At 39.8% G+C, this 23,320-nt stretch overlaps 2 protein-coding genes across 2 annotated transcripts; both read left to right on the top strand.

Moving 5' to 3' along the window:
• The first annotated feature begins 3,910 nt into the window (after positions 1–3,910).
• LOC101481306 (actin alpha cardiac muscle 1) lies at positions 3,911–7,135 on the top strand. The gene is made up of 7 exons (XM_004540354.2): positions 3,911–3,978; positions 4,541–4,679; positions 4,903–5,227; positions 5,320–5,481; positions 5,711–5,902; positions 6,563–6,744; positions 6,817–7,135. The coding sequence occupies exons 2-7, from the start codon at positions 4,551–4,553 to the stop codon at positions 6,958–6,960; spliced, it is 1,134 nt and encodes a 377-aa protein (XP_004540411.1). The 5' UTR covers positions 3,911–3,978; positions 4,541–4,550; the 3' UTR covers positions 6,961–7,135.
• Positions 7,136–8,352: 1,217 nt separating this feature from the next.
• On the top strand, positions 8,353–11,575 carry gjd2b (gap junction protein delta 2b). The gene is made up of 2 exons (XM_004540353.2): positions 8,353–8,821; positions 9,541–11,575. The coding sequence occupies exons 1-2, from the start codon at positions 8,751–8,753 to the stop codon at positions 10,382–10,384; spliced, it is 915 nt and encodes a 304-aa protein (XP_004540410.1). The 5' UTR covers positions 8,353–8,750; the 3' UTR covers positions 10,385–11,575.
• Positions 11,576–23,320: the final 11,745 nt, after the last annotated feature.

Genomic DNA, 23,320 nt, shown 5'->3' with positions numbered 1-23,320 from the left:
CTGAAACTGTGACAAAACTTCAATCATTCTTTCAAATGCCGGCTATAATCTGACACAGATTTCTTTAATAAATGAAGTAGCCAATGCCCAAATGCATATTGCAATATTTATGTGGGTGCAATATGAGACCTAGTTACATTGCTTTTTGTCTGCCCAATTCTGCTCCCAAATATCCAGAGGAGAAAAGTCACTTGCGAAAAGCCAGATTTTAATTCAACTTTGTATGCTTTTCACTCCAGAAATCTTGGCAGAGGATACAGAAGGCAATGGGCCTTGATGTTGATTGAGAGAGAGAGAGAGAGAGAGAGAGAGAGGGAGAAAGAGAGAGAGGAGCTAGTAAATTTTTTATTGGGGTCTGAGACTGGCTATGGAAAAAGTCTGTTCCTGTTGGCTTCAGGGAAACCTGGGAGGCAAAAAGAGGGAAGATGAGTATACACTTTCCCCATTCAATTGGCCACATACTGCTCTGTAATTTCTCCCCCAAACACAGGCGTGCGCATGCACACAAAAACACATGGTGATGTGGATGCTAGCTATATAAGTAAATATCAGTTTGCCATTCGTCTGGACACCAGGAGGGAGAACTTCTCCTGGTCTCAGAATCTTTGCAAAGTTTTTTGTTGTTGTAGTTGTTCTTTGTATCTTGTCTACAAAATGCCCTTCAATAGAAACAACAAGTGGGAATTCTACCTTTAATGGGAATCACCAAATGGGAATTTGGGGTTTTATTTTTCCCATAGCTGGTTACATTAAACAGTCACTAAATTCTGCATCAAAAAAATGAATATATATAATACCATAAGCATGTTTGGACCCATTATTTTGTGCAATCTAGTATATGAAAATGCTACACTCAGTATGCTCAAATAATTTAAATCAGGAAATAGATGATCACAGACTAAGTAAACAAGTATAAATATTTCACCACGGATGTCTTTATTAAGTCAACATCCCCCAAAGTAAAGAGGTTTGACCCAGTTTTACTGTGCTGCATTAAGACCTTAATTATGGAAATATGATTAATTAGTTAACAGTGTAACTACATTACAAAAAATCTTATAAGTAGATTCATGCAAAGTTTTGTTTTGCAAAGATTTACACAATTATAGACTAAAATTAGTCTATTAATTGTGTTTTTCATTATTCAATTGAATGAATCATAAACAATTTTAACAAAAAAGATATTGTTTAAGTGATTTATTGGGAAAAACATGTTTAGACTGCAAAATATGAATTTCTTGTTGGCGTTTTTTGTGAATTGTATATTAGTTAATTTGAATAGTAAAAGTTAGTTATAGAAAACAAACAAATGCACTAAGAATTGTGATATTGTTTAGATTACTCAATTAAAAATGTAACATTTTCCGTGTGTGTGTGTAGGCAGATGTGATAGACCTAAACTTGGACTTTCTTCGCCAAAATCAGCACTTATTTTCTCTTCAGAGTAGCTTCATGAGCTTATTATGTAACAGATGTTCATAAAGTCTAAAAACTGGAAACTGTGCACTTTAGGAAAGTGCAGCTTACTGTCCAAGTATCAGTGATAATGAATGAGCAAATGCTTGCAGTGTAACTTCAGGCATAGTGACAGTGATCCAAACCGTGCGCTCCTTTGCGGTACCCAGCAGAAGACTTTAACTTAAGCCAACAACATGTCACTCAGTATTCAGTGCACGGGCCAGAAAGAGGACACCCAGTTTTCACTGAGCAATATGCTTCATGTCTTCTTTTGGCTGTGACCTTTCAGTGGCTCCTGGTGCTCAAGAAAGATGAATGTTGGAATGGCCAAAGCATTTCCAGACAGTTTATATCAAGCGAGCTTCTGATGAACCGATTAAATGCTTCAGTCCTGGGACATTTCAACAGCCCTTCACTTTTCCCACCTAGGTACAACACCTTGCCTCTATCAGGTGAATGACTTCCATCCAGGCTGGGTTCATTAAAAAGACTTGCGCTTTATTAATGATGAATTCCCCATAGAAAATCAATATACTTTTTTGTTCTGGACAGTTTTTGTCCTTATTAGCTCATCTCCACTGCTGAGTAATGATGATGATCTCCGGAGGGGTTGTGAGCGGGACAAGAACGATCATGCCACAATGATTTAATCTCAGTAACTGCTAAAGTGAAAGTCACACTACAGGATTATTGGAGCAGCCTCCAAGTGTCTCTGTGTATTTTTCAGGCACTGGTGTGAGCCTTTCACACCCGTGGAAAACAGGCTAGGAAAACAGACATAAAAATTATTTTATGGTTACACAATATGTATCCTAAGAACGAACCCTGGCAATGACAGAACCTGCAGAGAACAGCGGCTAACACTGAAATGTCATTTTCAAACTATAATATTTTGGAACACGGGCAAAGATGTCCACCTTAAGCTACAGTTACAGTGCTGGTCTACCTAGATGGACTTAACTTAGCTATGGTCAAAAACATATTAGGAATATATTTAAATGCTGGGGCAAAGGGATGCTTAAAGCAGACCACTGCCTACCAATTATTACACAACACCAAAACAAAGAGTCACACAGTGAAGGGTTATGGCTTGGGGTCGGGTGACAGCAGCATATGATTCATGGCTTGCTGTGCCCTTTTGTCTTGTCCTCCTTGTGGTGGGACCATCCACTGCTCTTAGCCAATGTTATTTTCCAGCCTTCAGAACTTGGGCTCTGTCTGTTTCAAGTATACTGGCAATGTCATTTCTTATGTCTTGTTCTTTCCTCAGTGCAGGAATAAAGAAAGAATATGGCACATGTCACAACAGAAGATTTCCCCTTTTCTTTATTGTTTTGATGTCGGAAACAGCAAATAGTATCAGCGTTACATCTGACTTATCTGCAAAGGTTTCCTACAAGGAAGAGTGAATTATCTCTGGCTGTTCTTACATCACAAGGTAATTATTAGAACAGTATTTGGTGTTTGAGGTAATACTATCTGTTCAGACAGAGAGAAAGAAACAAGTAGAAGTGCCTTCAGCATACCACAATGACCTTTGACATTATACTATGACCAAGTAATTGCCTCTATTTTTGACTGTGGGTTCATGCATGTATTTTATGCTCAATACACTCAATGCAAACACAACAGAAGGGGCTCAATCATGAACTAGAGTATATTCCAAAGGCAAACAAGCAGCATGCACTATGGCCACAACATTATTATTTTACAGAGAGACCATTACAATCATGGAAACTTAGATTTTATGGAAATATTTGAATGCATCTGTGAACATCTCTTTTCCTTTGCCTCGTGGCAAGTCGAGGATGTTAAACATATACATAGTCGCTGCACCAGAATGAGACTATTTCTTCAGGAAGATGCTTTGTTTAACACAAAACCAACACGAGAGGTTTGGAGCTTCTAAAAAGTCAAAGAGCTGCTCACACCAGGTTTGTGGCACAAGTGGTCTCTACACTTGGCACAGGCTGTGTCCTTTAAATCTACAAGCAAATATATTACAATAGCAAAAATGAAAAAAGAAAAAAAAAGCTGTGCATATATTGACCAATATTACACCTTTCAGTACTTATATGGACAGAATTGTGTAAACAATGATTATACAGGAAAGTGTAACCCATGTTTAAATGTAGGAATTTACTTAGTTTGGCTGGGTTCAAACAATTCTGTAAGATAGAAATGTGTGACTAGATTAGAACTTTTCCAGACACGGCGATGTTTCTAAATAATCCTACAGTGATTTATCGAGAGGGATCAAAAGAAAGCCTCTCATTGTCTCTTTGTCCGCATCCCTGTCGTCCATAAATGGGGAGCAGGCACAGATGGGGATATCCCTCTACTTGTCATGCCTTTCATGGAGAAGCTGTTGTCAATGGGGCAGTGGGCTACCAAATATGGAGAAGGGGTCGCACTGGTTGGCCCCTTCTCGTGGACACTGTCAGAGTATAAACTGGCGGGGCATGACATTTCAGCACCCCTGGTTTACACACTCAAGAGTCGGCCTCTGGTGCTGATCTGGTGAGTACTCACAGCTGATCAAACGGGAGTGAAAAAATGACAAACACTGGATTTATTACACTAGGATCGATCCAGGACTTTAATGCAAACGGCAATGACCTCCATCTTTTACTTACAAGAATCATTATCTAAATTAAACCGATCATTTCATCAAAAGCGACATGTGGATCATCAACTTCTTTTGTGGATTACAACTGATGCAAAGTCCTAACAACGCTTTTACGCTACACAGCGCTAGTGTTAGTGACTTAAATATCTGAATAAACAACTCTCAAATTCGTGAAATATGTAGTTTGTTATGTGATATATTACATAAAACTAATTTAGTATTATCCATAACCAGTTTCTGGCTTCAGGATCCACCAAAAACGATCTTATGTGTGCTGTTTGCGCTGAACCTATAAAGAGAAGGGAACCTCTTTAATCCCCCAATCAAAAAACAAACAAACAAACAAACAAACAAAACAACAACAACAAAAAACCCCACAACAAAACAAAAAGAACAGGACAACTGTTATCGGAACTAATTGTGCTCGTGCGCGCACCCGCCTGTCTGTTGCAGACCTGCCGCCATGTGTGACGACGAGGAGACTACAGCCCTGGTGTGTGATAACGGTTCTGGACTGGTGAAGGCGGGTTTCGCCGGAGATGACGCACCACGCGCGGTGTTCCCTTCCATTGTTGGTCGCCCACGTCACCAGGTAATTTAAACTGTTCATAAACACAACAGTGGCACTGTAGAGACGTGTATGCATGATTTATACTTAATCAAAAATAATCTCAGGCTTTGCAAGGATAAGCAGAGTTGTGCGTAATTACGCACGCATCTATTGTTTACGCTGGAGGAAACCCACCAGCCATGTTTTGTTCTAATCATCAGTAAATCCTTCACTACATCACTTCACCGATTCCTGATGTTTTCAGGGCGTCATGGTTGGTATGGGCCAGAAGGACTCCTACGTCGGGGACGAGGCCCAGAGCAAAAGAGGAATCCTGACACTAAAGTATCCCATCGAACACGGCATCATCACCAACTGGGACGACATGGAGAAAATCTGGCACCACAGCTTTTACAACGAGCTGCGCGTGGCCCCAGAGGAGCACCCCACTCTATTGACAGAAGCCCCCCTCAACCCAAAGGCCAACAGAGAAAAGATGACACAGATCATGTTTGAGACTTTCAATGTCCCCGCAATGTATGTGGCCATCCAGGCAGTGCTGTCCTTGTACGCTTCTGGGCGTACCACAGGTATGACACAGACCTCCGACAGGTGCTGTGCAGCATTTGAGTAGATTAAAAAAAGGTACATTAAATGTTTACATATTCTCTGTTGGCTCTAGGTATTGTCCTTGACTCCGGTGATGGTGTGACCCACAATGTCCCCATCTATGAAGGGTACGCTCTTCCCCACGCCATCATGCGCTTAGACTTGGCCGGCCGTGACCTCACAGATTACCTCATGAAGATCCTGACGGAGCGTGGTTATTCTTTTGTCACAACCGGTGAGTGTAAAGCGTTAGTCACAAATTTCAAACACGGGCGACCTGTAAAGCACTAAAACATCACTCAAACATCATTTACTTTTACTTTACTTTTATTTTGTTTTATTTCAACAATCAACACGGGTATAAAGATACAAAGAATTATTATAACACGGTATCAGAGGAGATATTTATCTTGTGTCCAAAGTACATTTTTTCTGACTACAACGCGCCTGTCTATCTCCGTCAGCTGAACGCGAGATTGTTCGTGACATCAAGGAGAAGCTGTGCTACGTGGCTCTGGACTTTGAAAACGAGATGGCCACCGCCGCCTCATCCTCTTCTCTAGAAAAGAGCTACGAGTTGCCCGACGGCCAGGTCATCACCATCGGCAATGAGCGTTTCCGCTGCCCGGAAACCCTCTTCCAACCCTCATTCATTGGTGCGTAAAAACGAACACAACATCTAAGCACTAATTTAATTGCAGTGACACTGTTGAAATGTCGCGCTGAATTAACTGTAAGTCCCTGCAATAGTCATTCACGTATAGTCTGACCTTCACTGCAATGTACAGACTGTTAAACTCACTTTCTTCTGGTGTAAGGAACGTTTCGATCAGCTCAATTCCTTCCATTGCTGGAACTTGTTACAATATTAATGTGAACCAATCGTGAAGCAGGAGGGGTAGCTGTCAGTCAAAGAATCAGTCTAATATCTGGGTTTTAATATGGCTCTCAATATTTAATGCTTGCTTATAACTGTTAATTATTCCTTACGCCTATTCATAGAATACTACCCCACATTTGTACATGAATTGTTTTCTAAGCATATACACGTCTATTTCTCACATTTTTGACTAACTATGGCAACCAAGTGGAGCTTCAGATATATCCATCACCGATTTACCACCTTATTACCGTTAAATGCATATCAGTTGTCTAAAGCAGTGCCTTCCACTTCACATTGACCTTAGCTCCGCAAACATCAGCTGTTGGCGGAGCTGTCCCTTTCAGCACCTGTTGTGGCAGCTGACCGCGCTGTCAGATGTGTACTTTGCTGCACGAGGTAAAAACCCACTCACTTGTTCTGTGTGTTTACCAAGGAATGGAATCCGCTGGCATTCACGAAACCACATACAACAGCATCATGAAGTGCGACATTGACATCCGTAAAGACCTGTACGCTAACAACGTTATGTCCGGCGGCACCACCATGTATCCGGGTATCGCTGACCGCATGCAGAAGGAAATCACAGCTCTCGCCCCCAGCACCATGAAGATTAAGGTAACTTAACACACTGTTGAATAACACATTTATTTGTAATTTTCCCAAGTTGACAAACGTGCTTGTGTTTAGATCATCGCCCCCCCTGAGAGGAAATACTCTGTGTGGATCGGCGGCTCCATCCTCGCCTCGCTGTCCACCTTCCAGCAGATGTGGATCAGCAAGCAGGAGTACGACGAGGCTGGACCCTCCATTGTCCACAGGAAGTGCTTCTAAGAGTCCACCTGCCCACCTCCGCATTGCACTCACCCTTTATTACCTCACCCTTTATTACAGCCGAAGTTACGACTAAAAGCAGCAATTCGCGCGTTGCTGTTAATGTTTTTTGTTTACACAAGTGCAATTTTATGTGAAGATGTACAAGTTTATTAATAAACAAACAGCCTGCCCAGCCCCTTTCTTTCCTTCTCTCTTAAGCGCCAAAGCTTTGCCCTTTCATCACGTGACGGATGAGTAAAGGTTATTAAAGATTTGAATTAGAAAAGATTACAGTGAGCGGAGAGGATAAGCCACCTCATGAGAAATTAACCTAGCAAAGTTTCATTTAGTGAAAACGCCACCGTCACGTGACCAGAAAACCACGTCTCCGAGGTTAAGAAATGCAGATATATGGGGACACAAAGTGTTTGAAACCAGCTATAATTTTAATATAAAGAGGTCTGTGTAATAAAGCTCCTATATATGTATATGTATATATACATATACATTTTTTTGGGGGGGGGGGGCGCTTTGACTTAACATGTTCTATAAACCACACAATAGTCTAATATTAGCATGAGTACACAGTGCTGTGCCATAGGTTGAAGCCTCGGAGCGTTATACAGGGCGGGGTCACATATTTTGCTTCTATTTTTAAACTTCCACACAAACAGAGAGAGGCAGGCAGACAGGCAGGCTGCCTTGTAAAGCGATTAGCAGCTCGGATGGTACTTTCACTCTGTCACTGTATCCAGAGCATCATCTTTGCCCGAGGTGGAAACAACAGCTACCAACCGGGCAAAGATGACGGCGACATGGGGAGGAATCCTCCGGGTATGTAAAGCTGTCTGCTCCAAGAAAGAAATACTGCCTCCACTTAGCCCATAAAGCTGCATTCGCTTTGTGTTTCAGATATAACCTAGAACCGCAGATAAAACAATAGATTTTGTTAAAACTGATGCAATGTGAAACACTAGGTAGACGCAGCCTGCCTGTAAGTGTGTTTATCTATAAACTAAAACAAAAAAACAAAAAACAAAAACAAAAAAATCCCAGAAAAGTCCCCTTGACCTTGTTCTCAGAACACGGTGCCCCCACAAGCACTGTCCAGAAAATATAGATGTTGCTGTATGTGGCTGCACGTGCAGTTTTGTACCTCAATTTGTTAAGTAACAATACAGTGTACCGGTTTGATTCAAGCAAGCTATGCAAAAATGTATAAACCTTTGATTCTAGCACTCTGGACACCCTAGTCTACAGCAGAGTCCACTGGACGGTGCACGTTATGTCCCAAACTAAGTACCTGGAAATCAGAAACCCTGATACTTCTGGCTGCTCTCCACCGACCTGTCTGCACGTACGTGACGCGTGGGAGGGAGGGGGAAGACTACTTAAAGGCGGATTAACGCTGGCAAGACATTAAATCCAACCTCCCTCCATCCAGACGCAGCGCGCAGCCCATCAAACTGATCTGAAGATCGAAAATAGGAGGGCTTATAGTAATCAGCCCTTCAGACTCTCATGACAAGGAAAAGTGTGGCAACGTTGTGGGAGCGCTCGGCACACACAGCAGGACTGGCGCTGCGCGCTCAGCGCATAACCAACCAGATAGCGCGCAGAGAGAAAGAGAGAGACGAGGACGGTAGTAGCATCCCGTGACGGATGCATTTTTTTAGCTAAAATTGAGCCTTGTGGAGACTGACAACAGCAATAGACAGAAAGAAGCCGGACGGGAAATAAAACCCTTTCTTTTTGGAGGGATTTGAACACAGTGCCGTTGCGCTCTCGTCTCCTCCGGATGCTCAGAAATGGGGGAATGGACTATACTAGAGAGGCTCCTGGAGGCTGCTGTCCAGCAGCACTCTACTATGATCGGAAGGTAAGATGACCAACAAAAACCAAGATCAACCGAAGAAACGCAGCAGCCTCCAGGATCGTCTTTAGCATGGTTCCCAGTCCCCCGTTTTTGTCTTTTACCTCCAGGATCTTCTGTAGCATGGTGCCCAGTCTTCGTGTCTGTGTTGTGGATTTTTCTGTCTTGTTCCACAGATATCCTTTTTTTGTCGTCGTCGTCCTCCTCCTAAGCGAGACAGCTGAGTAGATCAGTTAACAGCTGTCTCTTCAGAACCTGGGATGGTGCTGCGAAGTTGAAAGCCTTAACTAAAATCCATGTGTCGTTTCATGTGTTCATTCATCCATTTATCCATTTGATGTTTGGTGGTGAGTTTGAGTGGTGGTTGTGCACTCATGGGTGGCAGACAAAGATTGAACGAGAGTCGGCGTTATCACCTCCTTCCATTAACAAAGCACACACAGGTACAGTAACGGCAACACCGATTCCTACATGTCATTCCCATTAAATCATAAAACACACGCTCTATATACAGACGTGACATTATCCATGAGAGAATAACGCTGTTAGAAGCACATAACACGTCAAAGAGCGTCCTGTTCCATCACTGGACAGCTCCCTACACCAACACGCCAGATTTTGACTCCAAGCGCATCAGCCACCGAGGCAGCGCACAACTGAACCACGCTTACAGTAACCGTACATATTTACACGTATTTTCACATTGTTGTTTGCTTGCTTTTTAGGATCCTACTAACAGTGGTGGTCATCTTCCGGATTCTAATCGTAGCGATAGTTGGAGAGACTGTCTATGATGACGAGCAGACCATGTTTGTTTGTAACACCTTGCAACCGGGTTGCAACCAGGCATGCTACGACAAGGCATTCCCCATTTCACACATTAGATATTGGGTTTTTCAAATCATCATGGTGTGCACTCCGAGCCTTTGCTTTATCACATACTCGGTGCATCAGTCGGCCAAGCAGAAGGAGCGGCGCTACTCAACAGTCTATCTGACACTAGATAAGGATCAAGATTCGCTGAAACGAGACGAGAGCAAAAAGATAAAGAACACCATTGTTAATGGAGTACTTCAGAACACAGAGAACTCCACCAAAGAAGCCGAGCCAGACTGTTTAGAAGTCAAAGAGATCCCCAATTCGGCCATGAGAACTACAAAGTCCAAAATGAGGAGGCAAGAGGGCATCTCCAGGTTTTACATCATCCAGGTGGTTTTCAGAAACGCGCTGGAAATAGGCTTTTTGGTGGGTCAGTATTTCTTGTATGGATTCAACGTCCCCTCGGTGTATGAATGTGATCGCTACCCCTGCATAAAAGATGTCGAGTGCTACGTCTCCAGACCCACGGAGAAGACGGTGTTCCTGGTCTTCATGTTCGCTGTCAGTGGGTTTTGTGTGGTGTTGAACCTGGCAGAACTCAATCACTTGGGCTGGCGGAAAATCAAAACGGCCGTGCGAGGCGTGCAGGCTCGGCGAAAGTCCATTTATGAAATCAGAAATAAGGACTTGCCAAGGATGAGTGTGCCTAATTTTGGCCGCACTCAATCCAGTGACTCAGCTTATGTGTAACACACGTGGAAAAAAACATGTAAAAAACAAAAAACAAAAACCATGATGGACATGATGGACAGCTGTGCACGCCGAATTCGTGTCATGACTTAAAGAGTGGGCAATTTTTTTTTTAATTTGTTGGTCTTTGACAGACTTCATGGCAAGCGTGGATTACACGTTTGTTTACTTATTTATTCTTGCACTGATGCAACTTTTTAGTAACGTTTATACTCTGTAGGATGGTAAACGGAGACCATGTTAACGTGTTCACATATTTACTCTGGGGCTGTTCTGCTGTACTTGAAGAGAGTAAATGCAAAAATAATTGCACTAAGAGGTGAACACTTGAGAGCCTGACCTTATCCAAATGTGCTACTGACCTGACGGTGTTTTTAAGACATTTTCTTTCAACCTGTTTTGTTTTTGGCACCAACCTAATTAAATGGCACCATACAAAGGAAAAAAAATCAACCACCCAGATTTATATATAAATATAGATATATAAATCCTTACTGACTATGGTTCAGCGTAGATAAAACACATAAAGCTTACTTCATGTTTTTTTGTTGCCTGTGTTGCACCACTGACCTTAACACATGTATCCATTCCACTGCTTAATAGCTAACTTGCAAAACAGTATCTGGTGAATTTGCTGCAAAACGCTAACGTCTGTGATTTCCTTAATTTATGACACACCAAAGCGCCCACTGCTTTTATTTGTGAAGTGTTTTCTTGCTTTTGTGTAATCAAGTGCCATACTTGTATATAGACATAATATATATATATATAGATATGTATACATATGAATATATAAATATATAATAATCATCATGAAAGCCGATTCCCTGCTTGGATTATGCTAAATACCGCCTAATTTCTTATTTGCTTTAAATGTATTTGTTGTGATTTAAACGAAAAAGAAAAGAGATATAAAATTTTATCTGTTTTATTTTGCAAATGACTGGAAGAAGAAATGAAGTGCTACTCTTTTTTTATATACAAGAAATGTCTCTCCCCAAACCGAGCTGATAAAAACTGAAAAATAGCACAAAATTGAAATTTTTATCAAAGAACGGGCAATAGAAATCTGCTCTGGTGCTACAGTTTTTTCATAGAATGGTTTTAAAATGTAACCGAAACAGATCAGAAAAAAACTAACATCTTTTTTTTTCTGTGGAAAATAAAAGTGGGATTAATGTACACCAGAAATGTGTGAGGTGCAGTACTTTGTGTCCGCTGCTGGAGCTTGTTTGGAGCTGACCTATCACACAGATATCCAGTGGAAGTTTTGCCTTGGTGCAGTGAAGAATTAAGCCACACCCACTTAGTTAAAAAAAAAAAGGAGGAAAAAAAGGAAAAGAAAAACCTACCGCAGGACACACCTTGTGCAGGATCTCACCAATCTGCAATGTGTTGCAACACTGATGCTGCTTCCACGAGGCGCATCAATACTTATGCTACATAAAGAAGTGGCCTGGGGGAACTTTTAGTCTATATGACATGCATCAAATCAGACACTGGCCTCAGCTCTGACAGAGTGTTTGGGTGATATATTACTGAGCAAACTGTTGTGAGAATTTACTTGTAATATGCAGGGATGAGAAAAGCTGATCATTATTCTGAATGCTGAAAGAGCTGCCCTTTCTCTGCTCATCCCTTCTCCTCTTATTTAAGGAAAGCAAGCAGCCTGAGCTGAGGGGAGCCTTTGTGTGCATCTTCTGAAGGTCAGAGTGAAAACAAAGATGGGAAAGGGGGTGGGGGGTGGGCACATACAGTTACAGACGAATTTTTGCAGCTCACCGTTGCAGGTGATCTGGGAAAAGGCTGGTCCCTTCTCATCTAGGATGACTCTGCAAAGCTGGGTGTAATCAAAGAGGAAGGGCAGCCACACATCCATCTCCATCTCAGCAGGGACTAGAGATTTCTTTCTAAATCCTGAAGTTAAAAAAATGAAAAAAGAGAAGAAATGAAAAGAAAGAAGAGCTGTTTGCCACTTTAACTCAGCAAAGTGCAGTTTACAGCTGTGTGCATTTGTATCGCTCTCTTTTTTTGCATTTAATTTTGCCACAAAAAAAATCAAATCAAATGAAAAGTTAAAGTATAAAAAAATATAAGTTAAAGTATCTCCAGAAACAAACAAAGGAATGGGATGCTATTGTTTTATTTAATTTCTTGCAATACTTTACCTGGTTTCAAAATCTAGCCATAGAGCAAAATTATTGGGGTATGTTGGAATGCAATTACGCATGCTGTTTTGCATTTACATCATATGAATGTTGCAGGTCTCAGCGGAGATTACGTTGCGCATGTGTTGTCTGCATTTTTGTGGTCATGGCAGCCAGGCTACCAGTCACATAGAGAGTGTTTGCCCGGTGATCTGACAAATGCACATGACATATATCTTGTGGGAGATTAAACATCTGAGACAATATAGGTGCACTGCATATGGAGACCAAGTAATCTCAACGATATATGCATTTATCTGCTGGCCTCAGCCACCCCGACAACTGCAGTAGAACAAAATAAGGGCATATGCGAGCTATTTTTAAAACTCTAAGTCAAAACACTGTGGGAACACCTCTAATTTCATGTGATTGCAGATGCACAGGTTGAAGGCAGGGGTTTTTAGAGTCCCATTTCCCTCTTTAATGTGAGTCACAGACAAAGAATCACCCTTATATTAAAGGGAAGGTCTTCTCCCTAGGCTGTATACTGTGGGAGAGGAAGGATCTCATCTCATAAACAAAGGGATTTATTATGAGCATTGTGGGCCTCTTCATCATAACTCTGCCACCTTGCTTCTTGATAAAAATAAACCATGTGCTGCACATGCACAGATATCAGAGATGTAAGATATTCTTTAATAACCTGCAGATTTTGATAAATGTGGTGAAAACATAAAAAAAAAAAATCAATAAAGACTATAAGAATCTCCACTTCAGAAACATCTGCTTTTTAATGTAGCTGGGAGAATTATTTTTGCATTTATATTTTACATTAATGTATCATACCACAGAAAAAAGAAAAAAATCATTCTTATAGTAAATGTTTATTTTTTTTAATATAAGGACTCTAAGATTTAAATCTTGGGACTCATATTGTGATTTGTTCAGAAAAGCAATATAACTAATTAATTCAAATGTTAATAATTATGTTGCACAAGGACAATATGAATCTGACCACAACACACAGTCTCATGAGACACAATTCACACAAAATATAATTATCTACTGTTTAAATAAAACCACATGCACAAAGAAAAAACTAAGCATAATGTAACAAACACCACACAGGGCATACATATTACAGTGATACTAAGAAATACATGCAGGTAATAAAAATACTAATGAGGTTTTATTTAATTATGAAGTTATTTTAATGTTAACAGGAGTTCTGCTCCAGTTAACAGACACGCATGCTTTTATTGTTATTCAGTGTACAACAAGTGCACAAGACATGAAATTTGGCACACTTGGCTCAACAGAAGATGAAATATACACACATAAAACTATTTTAAATGTATCAAAATACAAAGCAGCAAAAATACTGTAACAATGGTAAAAAGCGACCTGTGGAATTACAGAAAGAAAAATAGTATGAATGTAATATTTTAGAGTACAGCAGTCTGATGTGATTCTGTTGCTACTATACTGTACGTATGGCATCATAATAATGTATGTGTTTGTAATTCAGAAATATTTTATATTATACACAGCAACAGGTTTGCAGAAGCAAGTATAGTACTTATATTTTAGCGACAGTGTGGCTCCAAGCCTAGGTCTGAAATTAGTTTGTGGTTCAGTGAGCTGATCTACTGATCTATGTTGTCCTGGTTTCGCTTTCTCTTGAGAAGAACCAAAATAGTAATTTTCCTGGTTAGGAATTGGGAATGTGTTATATTCTGACCAGAGTGTGTTTGCAAGCCCAGGCTTGCAGGCACAAGTGATGAAGCCAAAGCTAAAGCCGAGGCTTGATATATAAGAGCTTCATCTAAGATGCAATTAATAACAAATGCTGTTTATTTGAAATAACAAAAGACAACACTGTGTTGCTCTGGAACCTAAACACAGATTGTCCATACATAGAGAATATAAAATGCTAACATTTTCTGTGCTGGAAGAAGCATGTGAAATCTTTAGCTATGAAATAAAAAAGTCACTGAGGTTAGAGACACAATAACTGGAAAAAACCCCTCAAATAACTGAATTTGAAGTTCATAATACACATCTTCTAATGTCAAGAACCGTTGTTCTGAATAAAGCTGGAAACAGTAAAAAAGTCATTTTCATCAGCCCACATCTACACATAAAAGACGACATAGTTTCCTTTATATAGTATTTCTATTAGTACTAATTATATATTAGTACTTTAATACCTAGCATTAAATGCCAATAAATAAATAAAACAAGGCACAGCTACAGAAGGAACCATTTGTTTAGTTAACACTTGTTCATGAGTCTACTGTATTCAATTCAATTCAACTCAACTCAATTTATACAGCTCGAAATCATAACAACAGTCACCTCAAGGCTCTTTATGTTGTAAGATAGACCCTGCATTGATGCATAGAAAGAAAAACACAAAAATCATAAGATTGTTCCCACTGTTGCTCTTTGTCGACAACCGGTTGGGTTGAGTAAGTTACTGTCAGTAAGTTATTGAGAAGGAATGTAGCCAAATGAAAGACACCACAGTGGAAGGATTGCAAACAGCACCGTTACACTGCCATTACCTGCTGTGGAGTGATGAAAGTAAAGGAAATACCACTGCATCGGCTTGAATGGCTGTTATCAAGAGGGAATAGAATGACCAAATATATCAGGAGTAATGCAGGATATTTTCTGCAATAAACTGTCTAAAATTCACCCCGTGCTCTTTGTGTATAGCTGTTGGTTTGATGAAAATTGGTTCACATTTTATTGCCAAAAACAAAAACTTTAGAAACACTATATGGTGTCTATTTGTTTGTGGGTTTGTCTTTTGTAAAACTTAAAATGATCTTTTTTAAGATCCTAGAAATACATTTCTGAGAAGAGGAAGAACCTGCTCGTCTGTGTTTTTCCTGCAACGCGACTTAATCCGCGTGGCCTTTGAAATCCAGAACTTTCACCTGAGAGTAAATCCTGCAATCCTTTTGCCCCAAAACAAGCACATCCTCCCAATTTCCCCTCTTTTACCAATCTGAAAAGAGAAGGCTGGCTCCAGGGAAGTGCTGCTTTAATTCTGCCTTTTGCACAGATTACAGCATGAAAGGTGGAGAGCAAACAGAAGAAAAACAGTGAATGTGGGCCTTTTTGATCCACTCAGCCAGAAGCAATAAAATTAGCCCGGTTACGGTAGCACATATGCATGGTATAGCATGGTATGGGCAGATATGGCAGACGCTGACACAAAACACACTGGATGTTCACGTTCATGTGGAGGAGGACACCGGAAAGCATTTGCAGAGTGTGACCAACTTTGTAACTTTCTGTCTGCCGGAGGAGGGAAGGCATCCACTTTGTTCTGGCTGTAAAGTAGGTTTCTCTGTCTCTTCATCCTCACCAATTTATTTTAAAGCTGCTAAAAGAAGCAGAAAAACAAACTTTTCATTCACTAAGCCTATGGTCGCTTTATCTTTAAAAATCACCAATATAATGAAATCTTCACGGTACAAGGACTAAAGGACAGAGAACATCTGACAGAGTCTGGTTTGAGGGATTTGGCTGGCTGGTTTGGTTGTAGGTTAGGTCGTATTGACCCATACAGAAGGATTTGGTTGAAAACAAGCACTGGCACTGAAAAAATATACCTGACAGACCTGAGAACAGATTAATTTCTCATCCATTTTTTAATGTGACCCGAGGATTAGGAACATTAGCGGATTATACTCACATTTGTCAACCAGAGGTTCACAGTGGGACAGCCAGCAACTGGGTAAGGACACAATGCACCTGAACCCAAAATCTGATGGATTCCTATTGTTCAGGTAGGCCAGGGGAAGATGGAGTCAGCCAGGATAAGACTATTAGAACTTAAAAAAAAGACCAGGTAACTTTACTCATTACATTTTAATTCTTTTTTTTTTTTATATCGTAACAATTTGCTGTGGTGAAGATCTAACAGGTCTAAGCCCTAATCTTTGTAATACCACCTTTTTTTTTGCCATACTGCACCAAGTTCCCCTAGTAAAGTATATGTTATTAATGCAAATCAGATGGGACCAGGCCACACTGCAACAATAAACAAAAGCTAAATAATTTCTTGCTTGTGACATTTCAAATTTCCCTCCTGAGGTGACAATTCATTCTCGCATCTACAGCCTGTTCCAACTTTCTACACCCACTTGCCTCCTCTGCATTCCCTAATAGCTTGTACTACACACAGCCCATCGACCCTGAGAAATGTTTAGGTTCTGCACCATTACACAGCCAATAAAAATCAGTGGCTGGCAAGCCTTAATCGGACACAGAGCTGTTCACCGGCCAATTGAACTTGTACTGATATAGGAGGTACAGAATAGCAGTGTGCAAGAGGGAGGAGACAGAGGCAAAGGTGTAGAGATATTAATTTACTACTACCCACACTGAAATGCAGTCACATAAAGAGAAGGCTATGAATCACTACAGAGGCACACAGGGACAGAAGATAACATCCATCTGGTAAGATTTGTGGGCGCAGAATAAAAGGACTACCTTCTAACTTGTCTGCTTAGGAGCCAGATGAGTGGGAAGCTGCTGCTATCAAAAATAAATAACTTTTTTTTAAAAGAGCATTTGTGTTGTGAGATGCAAATGCAGAATAAGAAAAACAAAGAAATTATACAAATGTACATTCATGATGAATTCAGTTGTTTATAGGTTCTAGAGGAAGTGTAAGATTACAAAGAGGCAATGGGTTGGGCTGACTGATGCTTGCCACTGCTATTTGATTCATAGGCTATGATGTAGCTCACTGTGGTTTACCTTTGGACTCTGTATGAACCACATACACTGCCATCTACTGTAAATATCCTATTTCTCCCTCAATTCTACCTTTTCTTTCCTATTCCCTTTCACTCTTGCTAAAGGATCTACTCCACCTTTCTCCCACTTGCCTCTCTCTGCAATGCTCAACCTTTCACTACCTATAATCTCTTTCTCCCTCCCTCCCTCCCTCCCTCCTTAGTGTGTTCTTCCACATTGCTCATCCATTCTCTCACTCCTGTTCAGATGTGATGCCACTCTGCTGTGAATCACACGGCAGTCGTTTTAGAGGGCCTTAAAAAATAGTATGAGATCACACTTTTTTACTGTGTAGCTATCACAGTCATTTTTGGATGCAGCGCTGCTCAGAGAACACTTTGTTTAACTTAAAAATGGCACAGAGGGATACAACAGTTAAATGAGTCAAGAGAGAATAATAAAGACTACAATGTATCCAGTGGAGTATTGCACAGTGTTACAATATATGTATGACATATTACAGAATAATATATCAAATGGGCAAATATCCTCACTGGACTATATTCGGTACACCTTGCTAGTACAGCAAGGCGCTGCTGTTCTTGGCATTTACCGGTATGCAAGAATGTGCTAGAAATATTCCTCAGCTATACTGCTCCATATTGACATGAGAGTATCACACTGTTGCTGCAGTTTTGTTTGCTGTACACCCATGGTACAGTTTATGAAATACTCAGAGAAGTCCATCTGACACCAACAACCTTACCATATTCAGAGTCACTTAAATCACCTTTAAATCCCCCATGTATTTCTATTCTTTTTATTAACTAGGCATGAAAATAAAGCTGATTATAGGTAGCTAAATTACATTGTTTTCTCCTGTTATACATTTTCATGCTGTGTTTTGAGTCGTTGCTGGAATGATTCAATTAAACAAAAAGGGTTTCATTATCATACATCATATCTGTTTCATATCTGTCTGTCTTTAAACATTTTGAAATCTTCTGATCTATGACATGGGCAGCACGGTGGTGATGGTAACACACAAGTTGGCTGTTGCCTTTGAACTACAAATACTCTATATAATTGCCAAAAATGAAACGTGAAATGACTATTCTACACCTTTAAGCACACATGCTGTGATGCTCCATTGACAATTCTCCAAACAAAATAAGGGCTGCTGGGAAATTTGTGTGGAAACGTATGCTGCTGTTGTGACTGAGGCGTTAATTAGACTGAGAAATTGTGCCTTCGACTCTCCTTCCAAGCAGTCCGGTTTCACAGAACACCTTCCCCCACACATGAGAAATCCGTGCCACGCCGTGCGCCAGCCTGCCAAAAGATGTCTTAGCTGTACGGCACTTGAAATGTGTCCATAAAATTCCTTATCATGAGAGATCAGCCCGTAATCTGAGTTATTCATTTCGCTGACAAATCTAGTGCAAATTTGTTAGCAGGATCATCGCAGCCAGGCTATGACATGCTGCATGTGTTGATTGTGTTAATGATTCTCTGCCTTCTCTTGCCAACTTATCGTTACAGCCAAAGGCAACACTGCCATGATTTCATAACATAATTAACAACCTGTATTTGGATACTGTAACAGCAAGAAACTGGACTGAAGAGCTTCAAACTAGAAAAAAATAAGAATATTATGTAAGAAATGTAAAATTATTAGTCAATTACACATGACTTGACTAAAGAAAGTTGCAAACCAACAATCTATAACGAGACTGGAGAACTAATGAGAACCTGCACAAGGACAGTGGGGGCAGAGTTCAGTACTGTACCTTCAGGCTGCTGATGCAGTGGAATACTTAAAGAAATGGCTTAATGGTATTCTAGGATCAATACACAGTCAACAAACAGAAGGGCTCTAGTTGCTGAGGGTCTGTTTTTTCTGACTTCAGCTGATTTATTCTATCACAATCCAAAAATGTGTACCTTTATAATGTTGAAATGTAATTTTTTTCTTGGCAGTTTTCTGTCCACTACAGTTTTAGTTGCTATGGAGAATGCTTACATTTTGAAAAATGGCAGCTTTACACAGGTTAGCTCAATATCGCAAAGAATCATGAATCCTTGAGACAGTTTTATCGTGCTGACTAGCACTGAATATGGCAGTGCTTCCCACCTTCATTGGGGAAAAACATCATTGTTCTGCCTTACATCTTCCAAAACACAAGTTAAAAAGGTATTCCCAGTGCTGGCCAACAAGCCTATAGACATTTGGCAAATATCCATCTGTGATAGTTGACTTGACAACAACAAAACATCTGCTGTAGCAATTACATTTTATTGATCAGTTGCTGTTGGTTTGATGCATTAGACCGCTGTCGTACATCAATTTTTTGAATGTGGGTTGTTTGTGGATTTTTCTACTTAGGTTGAGGTAGTCTTGTGCTGAAGAGCTCAGTTTGTGTCTTTCCATTAAAGCAAGTGTTTGAGTGTTCAAAAGGTTGCCTTGAGCAAACTAACGTGTAACTTCTTTTGCCAAAAAACACACAAAGACACACAAGATGTAAGACCCTGAACACATATGCCCACGCAAGTGCCTCTTTCTGGATGATGGTGATTTTTCACATTGCCTTGACATTCTTTCTTTTAAGTATTCACTTAGTCATTTTGTACTTCACTTTTTTAACCAAAAATTATTCTGTTATACTTAAGATTTTTTTGTCTTCCTATAACTGCCTTGTTTTTGTCCACAGACATGTAAAAGGCACTTGGTACAATGCCTCTCTAGTTAGAGCTGGTCAGGCTCAGGCTGGTCTGGGAGCTCTCCCATGGCCTTAGGAGGCACAACTGGAGACAAGCTGGTCTCTCTCCAAACAGAGATTTGGGTTCACATGACCTGATCAAGCAGCTGCCCCCCTCCCCCCACACAGTCCTTCCCTGCAGCATCACACACTGCTGACTGGGAATGTCCTCTGTGCTGAAGCTCACGTCATTTTGTAGCATTATATTTATATAGTATAGCATAACATGATGTTTCTATGCACTTACATACTGATGTATGCATAATGTGTATAGGCCATGGTATGAAAAAAGCAAAGTGCAGAGTTACTCTCATTGTTTCATATAGGCAATAAATCTGTGCTTAGATAACATAACCAGGATGCTGTATGCACCCCATGTTGACATACAGGACTACAGAATATCCTCATGAATACTGAGGAAAGATAAGATAAGATAAGATAAGATAACATTTATTAGTCCCACACGTGGGAAATTTGTTTTGTCACAGCAGGAAGTGGACAGTGCAAAAGTTATGACGCAAAAATTAGAATACAATAAGAATAAATACAGTACACAGCTGTACAGAATAGAATAAAATAGAATAAAAATATACAATAAGATAAAAATAGAATACGAATGCTATATACAACTGAGTAAAAATACAACGATGCCAGAAAGGATTATTGCACTTAGTGTTATTGCACATGTGTGGATGTGTGTGTTTGTTTAGTTAAAGTCTTTGTTGTGGAGTCTGACAGCAGTGGGGAGGAAAGACCTGCGAAATCTCTCCGTCCCACACCGTGGGTGCCGCAGTCTCCCACTGAAGGAGCTGCTCAGTGCTGTCACAGTGGTGGAAGTGGTGGTTTGTAGCTTGCCAAGTCTTTACAAATGTTGCAGTGGAAGGTTGAACACCCAGAAGGCATACAAGACCAAAACCATCCATATAAAACAATATTTTGTAGAGTCATTACGGATACAAAATGACTCTACAGAGCTTGGAAACAACAAGTTCAAATATACACACCTTACAAAATGTTATGACTAATGGAATTTTTTCACTGTTGCTTTAACTCTTTATCGCTTGAAAGCCTAGTGGGAGTAACACCTGAAGTTATTTTTTGAATTCAGTGGTTTCTGTCATGTTTTTTTGACCTTCTAATAGAATAAGCAGCTACAGTCTTCTAACGATCATCAAACCACATCTTCATTGATGTACTGTATACTGAAGTGTCAAAACTGGTCATCAAGGATACAGAGGAGGCTGTCAAATGACTGAAACAGTGTAAAAATGGGAGTGGAGCAACTGAGAATCTTAAAAAACATGCTATGAGTGCAGCCAACTTGAAATATGCGAGGTGAGTGTCCTTCATCACTCCTATAGGCGACTGGCTGGTGGCTGCATTTTGCTTTAGCTTTACAAATAATTTATTTTTAGTGACAGAGTAGCTTTTTCCCTGTTTTTTCTAAACAATTTTTTCCAGACAAATTTTGTTTTTATGAAAACAAAATTTTAAATTGATTAACTAATCAGGCGAAAATAGAAAAAATTCTGCTGCAAACCAATTAAAATTAGCTGGTGCAATTAGCGTGAAAAATACCTATTATTCATTCACATAGAAGTAATCAAATGGATGGAAACGAATCGTTTTCTGTTGTAAAAAACAAAGCAAAACACTGACGATATATAAGATATATAAGAAGGATGAGGTTACTGTAATGCCACTTATTGCTTTGGTTTCATGCTCGTTGTCTGATAATTACATTTATGTCACTCAGGCTCAAGAGGAACCTATCAGGCTTGTAAGTAGAAACTGTAACATTAGCCTTTTATTAATCATAAAGTAACCATTCTTTGTCATCTTTTTTGCTCCGAATGCCGACTTTTATTTACAAAATAAACACATGTTGCATTAAAAATAAACTTGAAACCAATGACTGAGACCATAAAGTCAATGAAAACATGATTAATGAGCTCTTAGATCAAGTGAGCAGTAAGGCTCTTCTCTCATACAAGTTTACAGAGTCAAATCAGACAGGTTGCCGCTTGCTGGCCAGAAGAAATAATGCTTTATGACTAAATCTCGGAAACCACTGATGTGGTATAAGGTTCATATTTTCTTTGTAACAGTATACAAATATGTTTTTGCATAAATAATTTAATTTGTGAATTATTTTTGTACATTGATTTGTAAACGCTCTACATGCATGAATGCATGAATTTTAAGTTGTCCATTCTTCTTCATGTGTGCTGTTGCTCCACAAAGTCACTGTCAGCTCTTTTGGGTTAATTGATTTATATGGATACCTTTAAACAAAATAATATCAAATGAGTCAGACATAGAGTTCAGATAATTTGGTTACTTGGAATTATTTTCCTGAACAATTAAAACAATACATAAAAAGCATAAAGGGGATTTTTATTAATATAAGACCTGCAAAGGAATGTGTTTGGACGGCTTAGAATAAAAGAGCCTATTTAAGATTTTCTATGAATACAGGAAGACATTTTTGGTTCATTATCAAGAGCTGATAGTGAAGGTGCTCAACAATTAAAACATAGTCAAATTTGTAAAGATATATTAGAATGATTTTATATCATATAAAAACTCTGTTGATGGAGATCAAGCCACAACACAAAAAATGCAAAAGACCTGCAGTTTATTTACATACCAACATTCTTTTGATGCCATGCAGACAAAATCATTACCACTGCATTCCTGATTCATGTGGTAATCAAAACTCCAACTGCCAGCCCATCTCATGGCCGGTATAATGTCACACAGGAAAAATTGATGCTGTTTGTGTTTGAGAGACAGAAGTTATCATTTCAGCTCGCTGTGCTTATGTACAGTATGTCATCTAAATGCAAAATGCATGTTGTGTTGTGTATTTGTGTGTGTATGTGGCTGGGGATGCAATTGGTTAGCATCAAAGCTGTCTCTCTACTCTCTCTCTCTCCCTTTCTCTATCTATTTGATTGCCTGGGCATGAGGGAAGGTTTTAATTATATTTTCTTTTATTCAAATGAATAATCCTGAAGCACTGTGCACCAGGGTTCCCTCCTGGGAGACGTCACACATCTGGCAAAGACTGCGCTGTTTTCGTAACTCTGTTTCTCTCTGGGTTACTGGAGCTCCCTTCTTTGTCTCTTTCAACATCCAGAGAGCTCCATAAACACATTTATTAATGAAATCAGATGCAAACGGTACAAATTTTATGTTGACTGTTTTAATTCAGTGCTTACATCAATTTACCAAAGATTCATTGTTCTTCCAACACAAATCATTAAGAA

This window comes from Maylandia zebra, linkage group LG19 (genome assembly GCF_041146795.1).
Source record: "Maylandia zebra isolate NMK-2024a linkage group LG19, Mzebra_GT3a, whole genome shotgun sequence".
Taxonomy (NCBI): domain Eukaryota; kingdom Metazoa; phylum Chordata; class Actinopteri; order Cichliformes; family Cichlidae; genus Maylandia; species Maylandia zebra.
The sequence above is the reverse complement of the archived record's forward strand: the minus strand, read 5'-3'. Positions and strand labels throughout refer to the sequence as shown.

Bases quoted from the DNA above. Each gene is read 5' to 3' on its own strand.
- LOC101481306 (XM_004540354.2), top strand. From the start codon at position 4,551: ATGTGTGACGACGAGGAGACTACAGCCCTGGTGTGTGATAACGGTTCT. The intron at 5,228-5,319 runs GTATGACACAGA...TGTTGGCTCTAG, and splicing joins CGCTTCTGGGCGTACCACAG to GTATTGTCCTTGACTCCGGT. The intron at 5,903-6,562 runs GTGCGTAAAAAC...GTGTTTACCAAG, and splicing joins CTTCCAACCCTCATTCATTG to GAATGGAATCCGCTGGCATT.
- gjd2b (XM_004540353.2), top strand. From the start codon at position 8,751: ATGGGGGAATGGACTATACTAGAGAGGCTCCTGGAGGCTGCTGTCCAG. The intron at 8,822-9,540 runs GTAAGATGACCA...CTTGCTTTTTAG, and splicing joins CACTCTACTATGATCGGAAG to GATCCTACTAACAGTGGTGG.